The following is a 17,907-nucleotide window of genomic DNA, read 5'->3' as shown; positions in this document are numbered from 1 at the left end:
ATAGGAGAGCGCAAGTCGACTGTGGATAAAGTTGGCATCTTTCTCAAAAGCCAATTCATGTCCACAGGACCTGCAGAGTAACAAGTCACCGACTTCTTCGCCAACACAGGATTCGACGAGTTTTAAATCGCACAGAAATGCAGTGAAAAACAGAAGTGTTTGTAGTCGAATTCCCCACAGCTGTCTCACTCTGACCGCCATTGTTGGCAACAATGTAGCAACTCGAAACGCATATTTATACTTGTGTATCATTATCATGAAAATCTAGCTCGAATATATTTTACACCTAGATGCAAATCAGGAACGAGCGAGTTCGGAAGAAACACGAGAGTAGTCGGAAATGGCGCTGCCTACAGCCGATATATTTATAGACATCTCAAATTTGGTTCGTTTGAAAACCTCCCACATTAACTGGAAAACCACGTAATGTTTGCAAGGACCGTCAAGATCGAATGAATCCCTTATCGTATTGCGCCGTCTACAGGTGGAGGTGGGCATTTCGCGGAAATATTACGTGTTGACGTCCTGTTACTACTGGCAACGTAAACTCGAACGTGGGTTCAACGAATGTTAACCAATCACAGCTGTCAGCTGTCGTTACAAATCGGTTATGAACGAGCCAATTGCGTACGAGATGACCGGATCGTGTCCCGTCAGCAGAGATTCAGTAGGTAAACAAAAGTTTGTAAGGGCTTCAGTAAGCTGTAGAGCACGTTTATGAATAAGGAACATCTTACATTTTTTAGGTTAGCTTGCTGGTCATGCATGTGATCTCGTGAACTAGACATTTCAATTAACAATTTTGACAGTAAAATAAAAAGTCAACATTTTTCAAATACATGTTCATTTAAATGGATAACGTTAGTTGCTGGTCGGAGCTAATCGTGAACATGATGCCTTTACTGTTCTTGTCGTGGTTAGCTGAGTAAACTGAACTTGACCATATGGAGTTGAGTTTGACCAAATGGAGTTGACTTTACTCGGCTATGTCGTGGTATTATTGTCTCTGGTGTATGACTTTCTGGCAGCTAGAGCAAATTCTGTTCTATCGTGTGCTCCAATTTCTAGATGAACTGATCATTGTTAAATAATGAAAACGCGTGATTCTTCCCCACCATTGCACGTTCACGTGCCAGAGACCACACCTGTACATGTACACCTGAAGAGGAGGCAGAAGAGCTGTACTACAACGACACCACAGGTTAGTTAATGTTTAGTCAATGAAGTGATACACTTACTCAACCTTCGAAATAAAGTAGGCCTATAGCAGAAATAGGCCTCCCTTGACTGCTGCAACAGTTGCATGTCAGTCAACCACTGCTCTCTTTGCAGATGAAGATTAAAGAGGTGCAAATCAAAGGGGATATTGGGAACCTGCGTGCCAGAGCGAGTTCCCGAGCACCCTGGGTGCCGGCCCCAGGAAGAACCTCCACTCGGGATGACGCATACAAGTGGGAGGTCCTGGAACTGTTATTTGCTCCTCACAGATACATTTTCATCCAACGCTATAGACGTTCCTTATGTGTCACATTGACAAAGATGCATTATTTCTCACTTCCCACAGATATAATATCCTACATGATGTCATTAGATATACTACCAATGTTGATTTTCATGTCTCTCAGGGGCCTTCATACTGTCTGGAGCTCACAACTCTATCACAGGCTAACCCTTCCCTGTCCCCACTGCAGTTGACTGACCTGTCTGATGAGGATAAACAAGAACAGAGGATGCATAGCCAGTGTAACAAATATAGGAGGGAGATTGATGGACTCATGATGGATGTTGGGTCTCCAAAGAATGACGTATGTACAGTGCCTTCAGAAAGAATTCATACCCCTTGACCTCTGCCACATTTTGTTGTTACAGGCAGAGTAAAACATTTATTAAATCACCCATCTACATACAATGTCCCATCATGCCAAAGTGAAAGCAAGTTTCTTGACATTTTTGCAAATGTATTGAAAATTAAATACAGAAATATCTAATTTACATAAGTATTCACACCACTAAGTACATGCTTTGTAGACACACGTTTAGTGCTGATTACAGCTGTGAGTCTGCGTTGCCACACACCTCCAACTCAATCATCAAGTTTGCAGACCGCACAACAGTAGTAGGCCTTACTACCAACAATGACGAGCCAGCCTACAGGGAGGAGGTGAGGGCCCTGGGAGAGTGGTGCCAAAAAAATAACCAATCACTTATCAACAAACAAAGGAGCTGATCGTGGACTTCAGGAAACCGCAGAGGGAACACCCCACTATCCACATCGACAGGACCGCAGTGGAGAAGGTGGAAAGCTTCAAGTTCCTCGGCGTACACATCACTGACGATCTGAAATGGTCCACCCACACAGACAGTGTGGTGAAGAAGGCGCAACAGTGCCTCTTCAACCTCAGGAGGCTGAAGAAATGTGGCTTGGCCCCTAAAACCCTCACAAACTTTTACAGATGCACAATTGAGAGCATCTTGTCGTGCTGTATCACCGCCTGGTACGGCAACTGCACTGCACTGCCCGCAACCGCAGGGCTTTCCAGAGGGTGGTGAGGTCTGCCCATCGCATCACCGGGGGCAAACTACCTGCCCTCCTGGACACCTACAGCACCCGATGTCACAGGAATGCCAAAAATATTTACTGCTTCATTACAATACAGAGCCACAATCTCACTGGAATTCAGCAATATCATGTTCATCCCTCTGGTTTGTTGCATGATTGTGTCCAGTAAACAAAGATGTGTGTTTATGTCTGCTTTTGGTAATCAGGTGAGGCTGTGGAAGAAGGAGCGTATGATGGAGCACCAGTTAGAGTGTCTGAGCGCATGCCAGCGTGTCATCGACGAGCAGGAGGAGGAGCTGCTGGATGCCACCAAAGAGCTGGACCTCAGAGAACGAGAGAAGATCTCCATCCAACACTCCCTAAGGAAGAGGGGCGAAGCAGGCTACAACAGGTGTGGACTCCACCTGTAATATCATAAGGACATTTAGTCATCAAGCATAGGATTATCAGTATTAGATTGAGTAGCCAATAGAATAGAATGAAAATACATCTGAACTATTTAATGTTTACAAGACAACTTAAAAATGTGTGAGGCAGTTTAGGAACAGCATGGTTTTAACCTTTCAATTCTGTGCAGTGCTTATTCGGGGACTCTACACGGGGAAAGATACATGCTACTGAGGAAGCTGGTAGAAGCGGAGTTTGACGGGGTGGCAGTGGTCACACAGTTGACAGCATTGAATGAGTCCATGGGTGGTGTGAAAAAGGTGAATTTGATACAAGTGACCATGTTAAATATTAAATATGGACTTAAAAAAAAAAAATCTTTAAGACTGTCCTTTCTCCTTGCTAGGATAAGCGGTTGTCCAAGGCGGACGCTGCCCTGCTTGGTAGGCAGCAGGAGCTGCTGACAAAGAAGATAGAAACATTTGACAGCACAAACCGCACTCTCCAAGAACTCCTCAGGGAGTGCCATGAGCGAGAGGTACTCTCCCCAATACATTGACTTGCTCAGACTGACGAGGACAGTGGCTTTGAAAGAATATCTAAAATGACAATTAGAATTGTGGTCTTATATTTTTGTTGATGTATTTATTGATAGATAGAATCATTGAGGACATCAGAGCAAAGGCAAGGCCTACTGAAGAGACTGGCGGACACAGAAGCAGAAAAAAATGTGTGTATGCATCACCATGTGCTTTTATCTCTTACATTCCCCTTTTATATTGGTTTCCTTTCACTCTGTGTGGTGCATATCCATGGTCATAGATGACATTAAGAATGTTGTTTCTGTTTTTCTGGCTTTCAGCATCTTGCTGCAAAACTCAACAACAAAGAGAAGGAAGCCACCCAGCTTGCAGTACGTTTGGATTCTGAAAAGGTACATCATTGGCTCTAGTTCTCTAGATTCTCATTCGTTTGCATTTGATGCGGAGCGAGATCATAAAGATCATTATTTATTTATAGAAATATAAAAAATATATATCAAATTGGTGGATACTTATTTTTGTCCTATTTCAGTCATGTACAAGTGTGTAATTTATACGTGTATGATGAAAAATGAAAAATGCTCTGGGATTTGAAACAGCAACCTTTTGGTTAATGGCGCAACGCTCTAACCGCTAGGCTACCTGCCACCAGTGCTCACAAATAGCATCTTATCAATATTCATCATTCCATATCCTCCATACAGGACATTGTGAAGACCACAGGAGAGGTGTCTAAAGTTCTGGAGTCAACCTGCAGCCAGCTTATTTTTCAGTTACGCAGCAAAGAGACTGAAAATGACCGCCAGGCCAGCCGGAGTAAAGTGGGTACCAAGGTTTATAGGCCACAGAAGTAATAGAGTGTTATTTTTTGGTCCTTGGGAGCAATTCAAGGAGTTGGTCTGATGATGCACTCTGATGTCATCGGCCTCCCCCTTGCTTGCCAGAATAATAGAGGAGCAATTGAAGACACTTGTGCCATGTCAGAGGATACCTGGACCACCTATTGAGCCATTTGTTAAGTAAATCCGGTGATAAATGAGGTTCTAGGGAGGCTGGAGAGGGTCTTTAAAGTATAGACTCTGGAACATCTGACCACAACAATCGTCTCTCTCCATTGCTTCCTCTTATCTCCCTTCCTTGTGTGGAGTAGGAGATGGAGCAGACCCAGGAGCAGCAGAAGGAGGAGATACAGGCCCTGCTGGAGCAGCTGAAGCGACAGAGTAAAGAGGACAAAGAGAGTCTGAAGCAGGTCAACCAGAGGCAGAGGGCAGAGCACAGTGAGGATTCAGCCAGACATCTCTCTGCACAGCTGCTGGAGAAGGTCAGCCACTCACTGGTCCTCAGGCTGCTCTCATGGGTTGACACGTGGTGTTGGGTGAATATTATTATATGCTGTGCATATTATTAAATGGGAGGAGTACATGTATACTAACATTAACAAGCAATCTAAGAGGGCCCGGTTCAACGAGGGGGCAAAAGGGAACTTAGCCCCCTCTGGAACTTGTGCCACTTCAGGTTTAGTTTAATCTCCTTATATAAAAATAGCATAAAAGTTCAAATGATTGAGTGACAGGTTGGTGCGAAATCTGTATCACCGCTGCGCTGTATCAGCACCATGGACAGAGCATGCCGCGGAGTGTGTGTGTTTGTGTGTAGGGGGCTATAGAAAGCCACTGGGCGGTTAGATAGGCTATGACTGCTTTCCATAAAAAAACAGGAAAAAAACCCTGCTCTTCTGTGGTAGGCTACGTGAATAACATGGCAGGCAATGTGAATAAACTGATACGCCTCCCCCTGGAATATTGGATTTTGATTTATAAGGACGGGGTCAAGTTTACAGTTGAAGCTGCTTCACTCAACTCTGCCTCACTCCCCCCACAACAGAGTTTAGTTAGCTTCTTAGCTAGCTGTAAAAGCCATTCGTGTTATTAGCCTATTTAGCTCTAATCAGCAAATCTGCCACGATGGATATCAGAAATCAAACCACAGAGGCCGCTGCCAAGACCAGCAGTGATGATGCTGATAGAGCGCAAATGAGATTTTGCGTGCAACATGTCACTTCCGGCGCCGAAAAGAGATGGCCGCCTCGCTTCGCGTTCCTTGGAAAATATGCAGTATTTTGTTTTTTTATGTGTTATTTCTTACATCGGTACCCCAGGTAATCTTAGGTTTCATTACATACAGTCGGGAGGAACTACTGAATATACGATTAACGTCAACTCATCATCGTTCCTACCAGGAATATGACTTTCCCGAAACGGATCCAGTGTTTTGCCTTCCACCCAATACAATGGATCTGATCCCAGCCGGCGACCCTGTGCGACGCCGTAAAAGGGGCAAACGAGGCGGTCTCGTGGTCAGGCTTCGGAGACGGGCACATCGCGCTCCACTCCCTAGCATACTACTCGCCAATGTCCAGTCTCTTGACAATAAGGTTGATGAAATCCGAGCACGGGTAGCATTCCAGAGAGACATCAGGGATTGCAACGTGCTCTGCTTCACGGAAACATGGCTAACTCAAGAGACGCTAACGGAGTCGGTGCAGCCAGCTGGTTTCTTCATGCATCGCGCCGACAGAAACAAACATCTTTCTGGTAAGAAGAGGGGCGGGGGGGTATGCCTTATGATTAACGAGACGTGGTGTGATCATCATAACAACACACAGGAACTCAAGTCATTCTGTTCACCTGATCTAGAACTCCTCACAATCAAATGTCGACCGCATTATCTACCAAGGGAATTCTCTTCAATCATAATCACAGCCGTATATATTCCCCCCCAAGCAGACACATCGATGGCCCTGAACGAACCTTATCTGACTCTTTGTAAACTGGAAACCACACACCCTGAGGCTGCATTCATCGTAGCTGGGGATTTTAACAAGGCTAATCTAAAAACAAAACTCCCTAAATTCTATCAGCATATCGATTGTGCTACCAGGGCTGGAAAAACCCTAGATCATTGTTATACTAATTTCCGCGACGCATATAAGGCCCTCCCCCGCCCCCCTTTCGGAAAAGCTGACCACGACTCCATTTTGTTGATTCCAGCCTACAAACAGAAACTAAAACAACAAGCTCCCGCGCTCAGGTCTGTTCAACGCTGGTCCGACCAATCTGAATCCACGCTTCAAGACTGCTTCGATCACGCGGATTGGAATATGTTCCGCATTGCGTCCAACAACAATATTGACGAATATGCTGATTCGGTGAGCGAGTTCATTAGGAAGTGCATTGACGATGTCGTACCCACAGCAACGATTAAAACATTCCCAAACCAGAAACCGTGGATTGACGGCAGCATTCGCGTGAAACTGAAAGCGCGAACCACTGCTTTTAACCAGGGCAAGGTGACCGGAAGCATGACCGAATACAAACAGTGTAGCTATTCTCTCCGCAAGGCAATCAAACAGGCTAAGTCCCAGTACAGAGACAAAATCGAGTCGCAATTCAACAGCTCAGACACAAGAGGTATGTGGCAGGGTCTACAGTCAATCACGGATTACAAAAAGAAAACCAGCCCCGTCGCGGACCAGGATGTCTTGCTCCCAGACAGGCTAAACAACTTTTTTGCCCGCTTTGAGGACAATACAGTGCCACTGACACGGCCCCCTACCAAAACCTGCGGGCTCTCCTTCACTGCAGCCGAGGTGAGTAAAACATTTAAACGTGTTAACCCTCGCAAGGCTGCAGGCCCAGACGGCATTCCCAGCCGCGTCCTCAGAGCATGCGCAGACCAGCTGGCTGGTGTGTTTACGGACATATTCAATCAATCCTTATCCCAGTCTGCTGTTCCCACATGCTTCAAGAGGGCCACCATTGTTCCTGTTCCCAAGAAAGCTAAGGTAACTGAGCTAAACGACTACCGCCCCGTAGCACTCACTTCCGTCATCATGAAGTGCTTTGAGAGACTAGTCAAGGACCATATCACCTCCACCCTACCGGACACCCTAGACCCACTCCAATTTGCTTACCGACCCAATAGGTCCACAGACGACGCAATCGCAACCACACTGCACACTGCCCTAACCCATCTGGACAAGAGGAATACCCATGTGAGAATGCTGTTCATCGATTACAGCTCAGCATTTAACACCATAGTACCCTCCAAACTCGTCATCAAGCTCGAGACCCTGGGTCTCGACCCCGCCCTGTGCAACTGGGTCCTGGACTTCCTGACGGGCCGCCCCCAGGTGGTGAGGGTAGGTAACAACATCTCCACCCCGCTGATCCTCAACACTGGGGCCCCACAAGGGTGCGTTCTGAGCCCTCTCCTGTACTCCCTGTTCACCCACGACTGCGTGGCCATGCACGCCTCCAACTCAATCATCAAGTTTGCGGATGACACTACAGTGGTAGGCTTGATTACCAACAACGACGAGACGGCCTACAGGGAGGAGGTGAGGGCCCTCGGAGTGTGGTGTCAGGAAAATAACCTCACACTCAACGTCAACAAAACAAAGGAGATGATTGTGGACTTCAGGAAACAGCAGAGGGAGCACCCCCCTATCCACATCGACGGGTCAGTAGTGGAGAAGGTGGAAAGTTTTAAGTTCCTCGGTGTACACATCACGGACAAACTGAATTGGTCCACCCACACAGACAGCGTTGTGAAGAAGGCGCAGCAGCGCCTCTTCAACCTCAGGAGGCTGAAGAAATTCGGCTTGTCACCAAAAGCACTCACAAACTTCTACAGATGCACAATCGAGAGCATCCTGTCGGGCTGTATCACCGCCTGGTACGGCAACTGCTCCGCCCACAACCGTAAGGCTCTCCAGAGGGTAGTGAGGTCTGCAGAACGCACCACCGGGGGCAAACTACCTGCCCTCCAGGACACCTACACCACCCGATGTCACAGGAAGGCCATAAAGATCATCAAGGACAACAACCACCCAAGCCACTGCCTGTTCACCCCGCTATCATCCAGAAGGCGAGGTCAGTACAGGTGCATCAAAGCAGGGACCGAGAGACTGAAAAACAGCTTCTATCTCAAGGCCATCAGACTGTTAAACAGCCACCACTAACATTTAGCGGCCGCTGCCAACATACTGACTCAACTCCAGCCACTTTAAAAATGGGAATTGATGGAAATTATGTAAAAATGTACCACTAGCCACTTTAAACAATGCCACTTAATATAATGTTTACATTACCCATCTCATATGTATATACTGTACTCTATATCATCTACTGCATCTTGCCATCTTTATGTAATACATGTACCACTAGCCACTTTAAACTATGCCACTTTATGTTTACATACCCTACAGTACTCATCTCATATGTATATACCGTACTCTATACCATCTACTGCATCTTGCCATGCCGTTCTGTACCACCACTCATTCATATATCTTTATGTACATATTCTTTATCCCTTTACACTTGTGTGTGTGTATAAGGTAGTAGTTGTGGAATTGTTAGGTTAGATTACTTGTTGGTTATTACTGCATTGTCGGAACTAGAAGCACAAGCATTTCGCTACACTCGCATTAACATCTGCTAACCATGTGTATGTGACTAATAAAATTTGATTTGATTTGATTTCATGGTCAAAAGCACTCAAATGTCTCGGCATTTGAACTTTTATGTTTATTGTGGTATAAGCAGAATTCAATATAATTCCAATGCAAGAACCCAAATGACGCCCCTGCGTATAGCTACATATCGATATGTTTCATCATAGAAATAGAATGTAGGCTTTATTGGTAGGCTATTGCTTTTCATGGTTATAAATGGAAATGTACGTATTGAAAACATGTTTATAGTAGGCTGGCATTGCTTAATTGATTACGTGGTTGGGTTGAATTTGATCCACAGAAGTGTATTGTGCCATATCGCAACCTGTTACTGAACGCATGAGCTGCATGATTTTCCATGTTTTAAGCTGGACTATTTATTTGGCAAGATAGCTGTGCATGGCTGCATCTCACTGTAGTAGGCTGTAGGCTATGTTTTGGGTATTTGCTTTCGCCTTTTGTTTACTGCTTCTTTTTTTTACTGCTAATGTAACTAGCCTAAATATAGATTGTGTCATGCCTTTATCAATCTGATATTTAGTTTCTAGGCCTATAGTAGGCCTACCACTGTTTTGTTCTGTTCGCATTCACTCGTTCGCATTCACAGCTGTCGGTATTCTAAGCAAAACTGCTATTCAGTATTTTTGTTTTGCATGAATAACTAGACTACTACTTTCAGCATTTAGTTTGCATTATTGTGGTAAGACAGCTGTGTGTATGGCGGCATTCACATAGATAGGGTAATTCACCTATTACAAACAACCTATCTTGTAGCCTATATCCATTGCCAAATAGGCCTTGCTTTAGTGTGTAGGGCGCTATCCATTGTGCTGATGCAGCGGAGATTGGCTACAGATTTCGTGCCAATCTGTCTCTTCAAAAGCACTCAATGGTCTCCGAGTCTCTGCATTTGAACTTTGTTTATTGTGAAATAGAGGGATATAAGTAGAATTCAATGTAATTCTAATGCATGAACCCTGTTAAATTGTACCCTCTCATTGATTTCAACTGCCCCTTAGTTACTTTATCTTTGGCGCCGGGTCTGGGCCCAAGAGTCACACTTCCCTATGTATTTGTGTGCCATAATTCAGGAGACTGAGTTGGCAGAGGCCCTTACCTCAGCTGAGAGCTGGTGTACCCGCCACTCGAAAGAGGTGACTGTTAAGAGCCAGCTTGAAGTGGAAATCGCTGTTCTCAAGAAGTGAGTAATTGTGACTGTTTGTTATGAACGGGTCAAAAACTTTCACTCTGTAACGGTTCGTCTTTGGCAAATGATCTTGTAAAAAAAGTTGTCTAAAACCTTTTAAGTGTTTCTCATTTCTTATTTTCTGATATCTTCATTATGTGCTCTGCTGTCTTGTCTGTGCAGCCAGGTGAGTGAGCTGACTGCACAGATCCACACTGTGGAGGAGAAAGGCCATCCAGAGAGGGAGGGGCTCCTGGACCAACTGCACCGCCTCACCTCTGACAACTCCTCCAACAAACTACAGAACCAGAAACTGAAGGTAAACATCTGTTTTTCTTCACTACCAGTCATCGAGTGTAATAAACTGTAGAATATTAGACATAGTAAGGATTGAAGATAAAACATTCTATAACTTTTAATGTCTGGAGAGTTTAGTTATTTGTGCATCTTCTTCTTGAGATCACCCTGTCTGCTGCAGAGGAGAACCTGATGCAGTCCCAGTCTAAAGTCCAGCAGCTGAAGAGTTCAGTCAAGAAGCTAGAGAGCCAGGTGGAAAACTATAATCGCAAGGTACAGTTGATCAGCATACCAGAGTGTGGGCTGTACTTCAACCTTATGAGAAGCCAAGGCGTTATAATCCAGCAATAAATACTGTACATGCTGCATGCTATCCAGTCTGTAGCATAGATTTTGAATAGATAAGTGACCATGTGCTGCAGGTTCAGAGGGCTCGATTAGAGTCAGAGGAGTACTGCTTAAAGCTGGAGATCTCTGAGAAACATGCACAAGGGATGAAGGCTGACCTGGAGAGGGAGATTGAGCAGGTCAGGAGGCAGCTGCTGGGGCGTCTGAAAGAGCTGGAGCCTCTGCCTGAGAGGCTGAAGCGTTCTGAGCTACAGTTGAGAGTGGCCCAGGAAGAGACACAGACTCAGGAGAGGAGAAACACTGAGCAAAACAATGCCCTGTCTGAACTCAGACACAAGGTATGCACACATACTGTAAATGGACAGTTGTGTATTCACAGATTGATTCTGATTTGTGTTTGAATAAGAAGGGTGTCTGTGTGTGTCTCTGTGTAGGTGGAACAACAGGGATGTTGGGTGGAGACTTTTCAAGAGAATAATTTTCTTCTGGTGGAGGAGCACAAAAATCTGCAGCAGAAGATAGAGAGTATAGAGAGGTAAGTCATATCAATACCCGAGGGGGAGATCGCCTATTTGGTGTCCCTATGGACAATGATCACACTCAGGTCCACAAGACATCCTTACATGTTTCTGCTGGTCAATGTCTGGACTGTTCCGTCCCTCCCCAGGAAACTGGAGGAGGCAAACTTGCAGAACAGAGATATGGTCCATGTAATCGGCAAGCGGGAGGAGACCATCTACAGCACCCAGAAACAGCTGGAGGAGCGGGCCCGGGAGTGCAGCATCCTCTCCAAGCAGCTGGAGCAGGCCTTCGAGGATGGACAGAGAGAGGTCTGTCTTACTCCTGAATATCACTTAAATACCTCTGTAGTCTTTCAGTTTCTGTTTCAGCCTCAAGATTATTTAGTTTTTACCGGTTTTGTTAATGTTATTTCTGAGTGTCAACTTGATCATTTTGGTTGGACTTTTAGGCGGATCAGAGCCTGGAGCAGGCTTTATTCAAAGAGAGGTCCATCCAGACCAAGGCTCTGGACCTGGAGAGCCAACTGGGCCTCAGAAGGACAGAGCTCAGTCAGTTACGCAGAAGCAAAGAGGATGTGAGTGAGAGATTTTAACCCAACAACCTAGTTTTATAGAGTTATCTATGTGTTATACATTATACATCCAATATATTTTTTAATATTTGTTCTAACTTCCCAATCAATTGCAAGGGACAGGAATACTGTGTAGCTCTGTCCTTGAGCTGTTCTTGTCTATTAATGTTCTGTATTATGTCATGTTTCATGTTTTGTGTGGAAATAGGAAGAGTTGCTGCTGCTATCCAGTGGTGGAAAAAGTACCCAATTGTCATACTTGAGTAAAAGTAAAGATGCCTTTAATAGAAAATGACTCAAGTGAACGTCACCCAGTAAAATACTACTTGAGTAAATGTATAAAAGTATTTGGTTTTAAATATACTTAAGTATCAAAAGTAAATGTTATTGCTAAAATTTACTCAAGTATCAAAGTATAAATCCTTTCAAATTAAGCAAACCAGTCGGCACTTTTCTGATTTTTATTTATTTACGGAGAGCCAGGGGTACGCTCCAATACAGACATATTTACAAACAAAGCATTTGTGTTTAGTGACTCCACCAGCTCAGAGAAAGTAAGGATGACCAGGGATGTTCTTTTGATAAGTGTGTGAATTTGACCATTTTCCTATCCTGTTAAGCATTCAAAATGTAACTTTTGGGTGCCAGTGAAAATGTATGGAGTAAAAAAGTACATTATTTTATTTAGGAATGTAGTGTAGGCAAAAATATAAATAGTAAAGTACAGATACCCCCAAAAACTACTTAGCAGTACTTTCAAAGTATTTTTACTTAAGTACTTTACACCACTGCTGCTATCGCAAAAGCTAATGGGGATCCTAATAAAATACCCCAAAATACTGTATATCTATACAAACTTCAAAATCTGAACACCATAATAAGGTATGATGTTAACTGTGTCAAACTGAATGAATATGTGTCTTTTTTTTTTTGCAGATGGAGCGACGATTCCAGAATCAGTTGAAGAACATGAAGGAGAGACTGGAACAATCTGACTCTACCAATCGCAGCCTGCAGAATTATGTTCAGTTTCTCAAAGCTTCATATAGTAATGTGTTTGGTGACTCTGTGCTATCAAGCTCTCTACACACACACTTACCAATCTGATTGAAGAGTGTTAGCCTTATATTGTATGAGTTGTGTACCAATGATCTATTTGTTATTTTCAGTATAAATGTACTGTATACTGTTTATCAAATCTATGATCAAATCTTAAAATGAAAATGGACTGTCAGACATGTTTCACTCTTTCACAAACAACAAACTCACAACATGTATAAAAAACGAAATATTTATCCAATGTTTTTCCCAAGTATTTTCCATAGATACATAACAAAAATATATATACGTTTTGATTTAATTGTATCCATTATGAGGTCAAAGTAGCTTTGTAACTGTCTGGTCCCTTGACGCGGAACCATTGTTGTATCTGAACTCGAAATAGACGGAAATTGAGCACTTCGGAGTTTTACTTTAGGCGGCCCCGTATGCAGCAAGCCCATTAAGCAAGCCGATGACAAGTTAATCACGGCATCACCGATTTCTCCGTGTCGATTGTGTGTTTATTTACACGCCGACATGCCTGTTGAACGTTTACGATGGGATTCATTGGAGGCCTTGAAAAACTCATCAAAAGGAAGACAGAAATACAACCCAGATTGGCCTGAAAGGGGGGAGATGATGAACGTGACCACTACCTAGCATTCTAGCTACTGGTTCAGTTATTGTAGAAGTTGTGTTTTTACTAAAACAACATTGGAAGATGATCAGTATAGTTGGCTCATGAGTAGTCTGATTAATCTGGCTGTAATACACAATTAATTGGTATATACAGTACCAGTCAAATTCTTTGGACACCTACTCATCCCAGGGTTTTACTTTATTTGTACTATTTTCTACATTGTAGAATAATAGTAAAAACATCAAAACTATGAAATAACACATATGGAATCATGTAGTAACCAAAAAAGAACTAATCAAAATTATTGTATTTTATATTTGAGATTCTTCAAAGTAGCCAACCATCGCCTTGATGACAGCTTTGCACATTCTTGGCATTCTCTCAACCAGCTTCATGAGGTAGTCATCTGGAATGCATTTAAAAGTTAATTTGTGGAATTTCTTAACTTAATGCGAGCCAATCAGTTGTGTTGTGACATGGTAGGGGTGGTTTACAGAAGATAGCCCTATTTGGTAAAAGACCAAGTCCATATTATGGCAAGAACAGCTCAAATAAGCAAAGAGAAATGACAGTCCATCATTACTTTAAGACATGGTCAGTCAATCCGGAAAATTTCAAGACTTGCTTGGGCCAAGAAACACGAGCAATGGAAATTAGACCGGTGGAAATCTGTCCTTTGGTCTGAGTCCAAATTTGAGATTTTTGGTTCCAACCGCCTTGTCTTTGTCAGACGCAGAGTAGGTGAATGGAGGATCTCTGCACTTTGTGGAAAATGGCGCCGATAGATAGGGCAGCCGTGCTTCTAGCCCCAAGGCAACTTTGCAGTATTTTGTTTTTTATGTGTTATTTCTTACATTAGCTTATAAATGTTTTTGTGTTATTACATACAGCCGGGAAGAACTTTCGGATATCAGAGCGGCGGTAATTCACCAGCATTACAACCAGGAATACGACTATCTTACTTTTTCCGACTCAGGAGGCGCACACACCATGCACCGCTTCCATGTATATTACTTGCTAATCTTCAATCTCTGGATAATAAAGTAGACGAGCTCAGGGCAAGGATTTCCTTCCAGAGAGTCATCAGGGATTGTAACATATTCTGTTTCACGGTGACATGGCTCTCTTGGGATATACTGTCTTTGTCCATACAGCCAGTTGGGTTCTGAGTTCATCGCGCGGACAGGAAATCATATCTCCCCCCGGGAAGAAGGGCGGGGGTGTATGTTTCATGATTAACTACTCATGGTGTGATTGTGATAACATACAGGAACTCAAGTCCTTTTGTTCACCCGACCTAGAGGACCTCACAATCAATTGCCGACCGTATTACTTCCCAAGAGAATTCTCTTCGGTTATAGTGACAGACGTGTATATTCCCCCTCAAGCCGATACAACAACGGCCCTCAAATAACTTTACTGGACTTTATGCAAACTGGAAACCACATATCCTGAGGCTGCATTTATTGTAGCTGGCGATTTTAATAGAGCAAATTTGAGGAAAACGCTACCGAAGTTATGTTAACACATTGACTATAGAATTCAAGCTGCTAAAACACTCGACCACTGCTACTCCAACTTCCGGGATACCTAAAAGGCCCTCCCCGCCCTCCCTTTGGAAAATATGATCACGACTCCATTTTGCTCCTCCCTTTCTATAGGCAGAAATTCAATCAGGAAGTACCCGTGCTAAGGACTATTCAATGCTGGTCTGACCAATCGGAATCCACACTTCAAGATTGTTTTGATCATGCGGACTGGGATATGTTCCGGGTAGCCTCCGAGAATAACATTGACGAATACACGGATACGGTGCCTGAGTTTATCAGGAAGTGTATAGGAGATGTTGTACCCACTGTTACTATTAAAACCTACCCTAACCAGAAATCGTGGATAGAAGGCAGAACTCGCGCAAAACTGAAAGCGCGAACCACCACATTTAACCATGGCAAGGTGACTGGGAATATGGCCGAATACAAACAGTGTAGTTATTCCCTCCGTAAGGCAATCAAACAGGCAAAACGTCAGTATAGAGACAAAGTGGAGTTGCAATATAAAGGCTTGGACACGAGACGTATGTGGCAGGGTCTACAGACATTCACGGACTACAAAGGGAAAACCAGCCACATTGCCGAGACAGACGTCTTGCTTCCGGACAAGCTAAACACCTTCACCCGCTTTGAGGATAACACAGTGCTACCGACGCAGCCCGCTACCAAGGACCGTGGGCTCTCCTTCTCCGTGGCCGAAGTGAGTAAGACATTTAAGCGTGTTATCCTTTGCAAGGTGTTGGTCAATTTCTTCAACAAATGATCAGGTCTATATAATTATCAAACATACATTAGTAATGGAAAGGAAACACAGACTCTTTGTTTAAGTATTAAAATGATCCTTTAGTAATTCAATTGTTGGCAGAAGTTGGTACAGAGTACAGTGTATGATAGCTCTCCCCAGGTTCTGCAAAATGTCTAAGACATCCTGTAACTCATATAGCCTTTCCCAGTCCTCCTTGCGTGAGTTTCCCTGGCAACAACATTTTAATAAATCTAACCTCCCCTGACAGCAGCAACCATCTTATCAGCAATTAAAAGCTCAGAAGTGGGTTTGACTGAAACTTGACCTTTCATCACAAGTATAGAGTCACAACAAGGTAAACGAGTCCAAGCATCTTCTGACAGGTGGCTGTTTCCATCAGGCCTGCGGAAGCCTTGTGTTCTCAGAAAAACAGATAACCACGGCGGGGCCCAGACAGGATGAGTATGAACGTACTGTAGTTTTCCTTCTTCTGATAGTGTCTGAAGGGCACAAAACTCAAAACAGGTGTTAAAACTTCTTATGGCTGCAGGGGCAGTATTGAGTAGCTTGGATGAAAGGTGCACAGAGGTGCCCAGAGTAAACGGCCTGCTCCTGAGTCATAGTTGCTAATATATGCATATTATTATTAGTATTGGATAGAAAACACTCTGAAGTTTCTAAAACTGTTTGAACTATGTCTGAGTATAACAGAACTCATATGGCAGGCAAAAACCTGAGAAGTTCCACTTCCTGTTTGGAATTTTTCTGAGGCTGGTAGTTTTTCAACCAAACTCTCATTGAAATTACAGCGAGATATGGATGAGTTTTCACTTCCTACGGCTTCCACTAGATGTCAACAGTCCATAGAACTTTGTCTGATGACTCTGCTGTGAAGGGGGGCCGAAGGAGACAGGAATGAGTAACCAAAGCCATGAGGTGACCACGCGCGTTCACGTGGGAGGCAGCTCCATTCCATCGCTCAACTGAAGTCAATGTAATTCTCCGGTTGGAACGTTATTCAAGATGTATGTTTACAACATTCATAAGATTGATTCAATACATCGTTAGACATGTTTCTACTGACTGTTACGGAACTTTTGGACATTTCGTCACGTTATAGTGGACGCGCTTTGTGACTTTGGAATTGTTTACCAAACGCGCTAACCAAAGTAGCTAATTGGACATAAATAACGGACATTATCGAACAAATCAAGCATTTATTGTGGACCTGGGATTCCTAGGACTGCATTCTGATGAAGTTCATCAAAGGTAAGAAAACATTTATCATGTATTTTCTGGTTTCTGTTGACTCCAACATGGCGGCTAATTTCACTATTGTTCTGAGCTCCGTCTCAGATTATTGCATGGTTTGCTTTTTCCGTAAAGTTTTGTTTTAATCTGACAGCGGTTGCATTAAGAAGAGGTATATCTATAATTCCATGTGTATAACTAACTTGTATTATCATCTACATTTATGATGAGTATTTCTGTTGAAACGATGTGGCTATGCACTATCACTGGATGTTTTTGGAACTAGTGAATGTAACACGCCAATGTAAACTCAGATTTTTTTATATAAATAACTATATAATAACTATCAAACAAAACATGCATGTATTGTGTACCATGAAGTCCTATGAGTGTCATCTGATGAAGATCATCAAAGGTTAGTGATTAATTTTATCTCTATTTGTGCTATTTGTGGCTCCTCTTTGGCTGGAAAAATGGCTGAATTTTTCTTTGAGTTGGTGGTGACCAAACATAATCGTTTGTGCTGCTTTTGCTGAAAAGCCTATTTGAAATCGGACACTTTGGTGGGATTAACAACAAGATTACCTTTAAAATGGTATAAGATACATGTATGTTTGAGGAATTTTAATTATGAGATTTCTGTTGTTTGAATTTGGCGCCCTGCACTTTCACTGGCTGTTGTCATATCGATCCCGTTACCGGGATTGCAGCCATATGAAGTTACACACAGAGTTTATCATAACACAATT

At 43.3% G+C, this 17,907-nt stretch overlaps 1 protein-coding gene and 1 long non-coding RNA gene across 15 annotated transcripts in view; one reads left to right on the top strand and one right to left on the bottom strand.

Annotated features, from left to right (window-relative positions):
- Window positions 1-17,907, bottom strand: part of LOC139576961 (uncharacterized) — a 35,213-nt gene that overhangs the window by 577 nt on the left and 16,729 nt on the right. The window lies entirely within an intron of this gene.
- LOC139576957 (outer dense fiber protein 2-like) lies at window positions 553-13,226 on the top strand. 14 transcript variants are annotated; one of them, XM_071403603.1, is made up of 19 exons: window positions 553-667; window positions 1,137-1,201; window positions 1,333-1,458; window positions 1,692-1,805; window positions 2,767-2,951; window positions 3,138-3,267; window positions 3,354-3,485; window positions 3,603-3,677; window positions 3,810-3,881; window positions 4,194-4,310; window positions 4,640-4,864; window positions 10,099-10,208; window positions 10,377-10,512; window positions 10,653-10,763; window positions 10,913-11,176; window positions 11,273-11,373; window positions 11,506-11,668; window positions 11,809-11,934; window positions 12,868-13,226. In XM_071403603.1, exons 1-19 carry the CDS (start codon window positions 568-570, stop codon window positions 13,036-13,038), a joined length of 2,523 nt encoding a protein of 840 aa, XP_071259704.1. In that variant the 5' UTR covers window positions 553-567; the 3' UTR covers window positions 13,039-13,226. The 14 variants fall into 14 exon arrangements, with proteins under 14 accessions (XP_071259704.1, XP_071259699.1, XP_071259697.1 ...); XM_071403598.1 differs by having other exon boundaries at window positions 1,626-1,805; window positions 4,640-4,810; XM_071403596.1 differs by having other exon boundaries at window positions 1,626-1,805.

Source organism: Salvelinus alpinus, chromosome 5 (genome assembly GCF_045679555.1).
Source record: "Salvelinus alpinus chromosome 5, SLU_Salpinus.1, whole genome shotgun sequence".
In the NCBI taxonomy this organism is placed as follows: Eukaryota; Metazoa; Chordata; class Actinopteri; order Salmoniformes; family Salmonidae; genus Salvelinus; species Salvelinus alpinus.
This window is presented reverse-complemented; position numbering and strand designations above follow the sequence as displayed.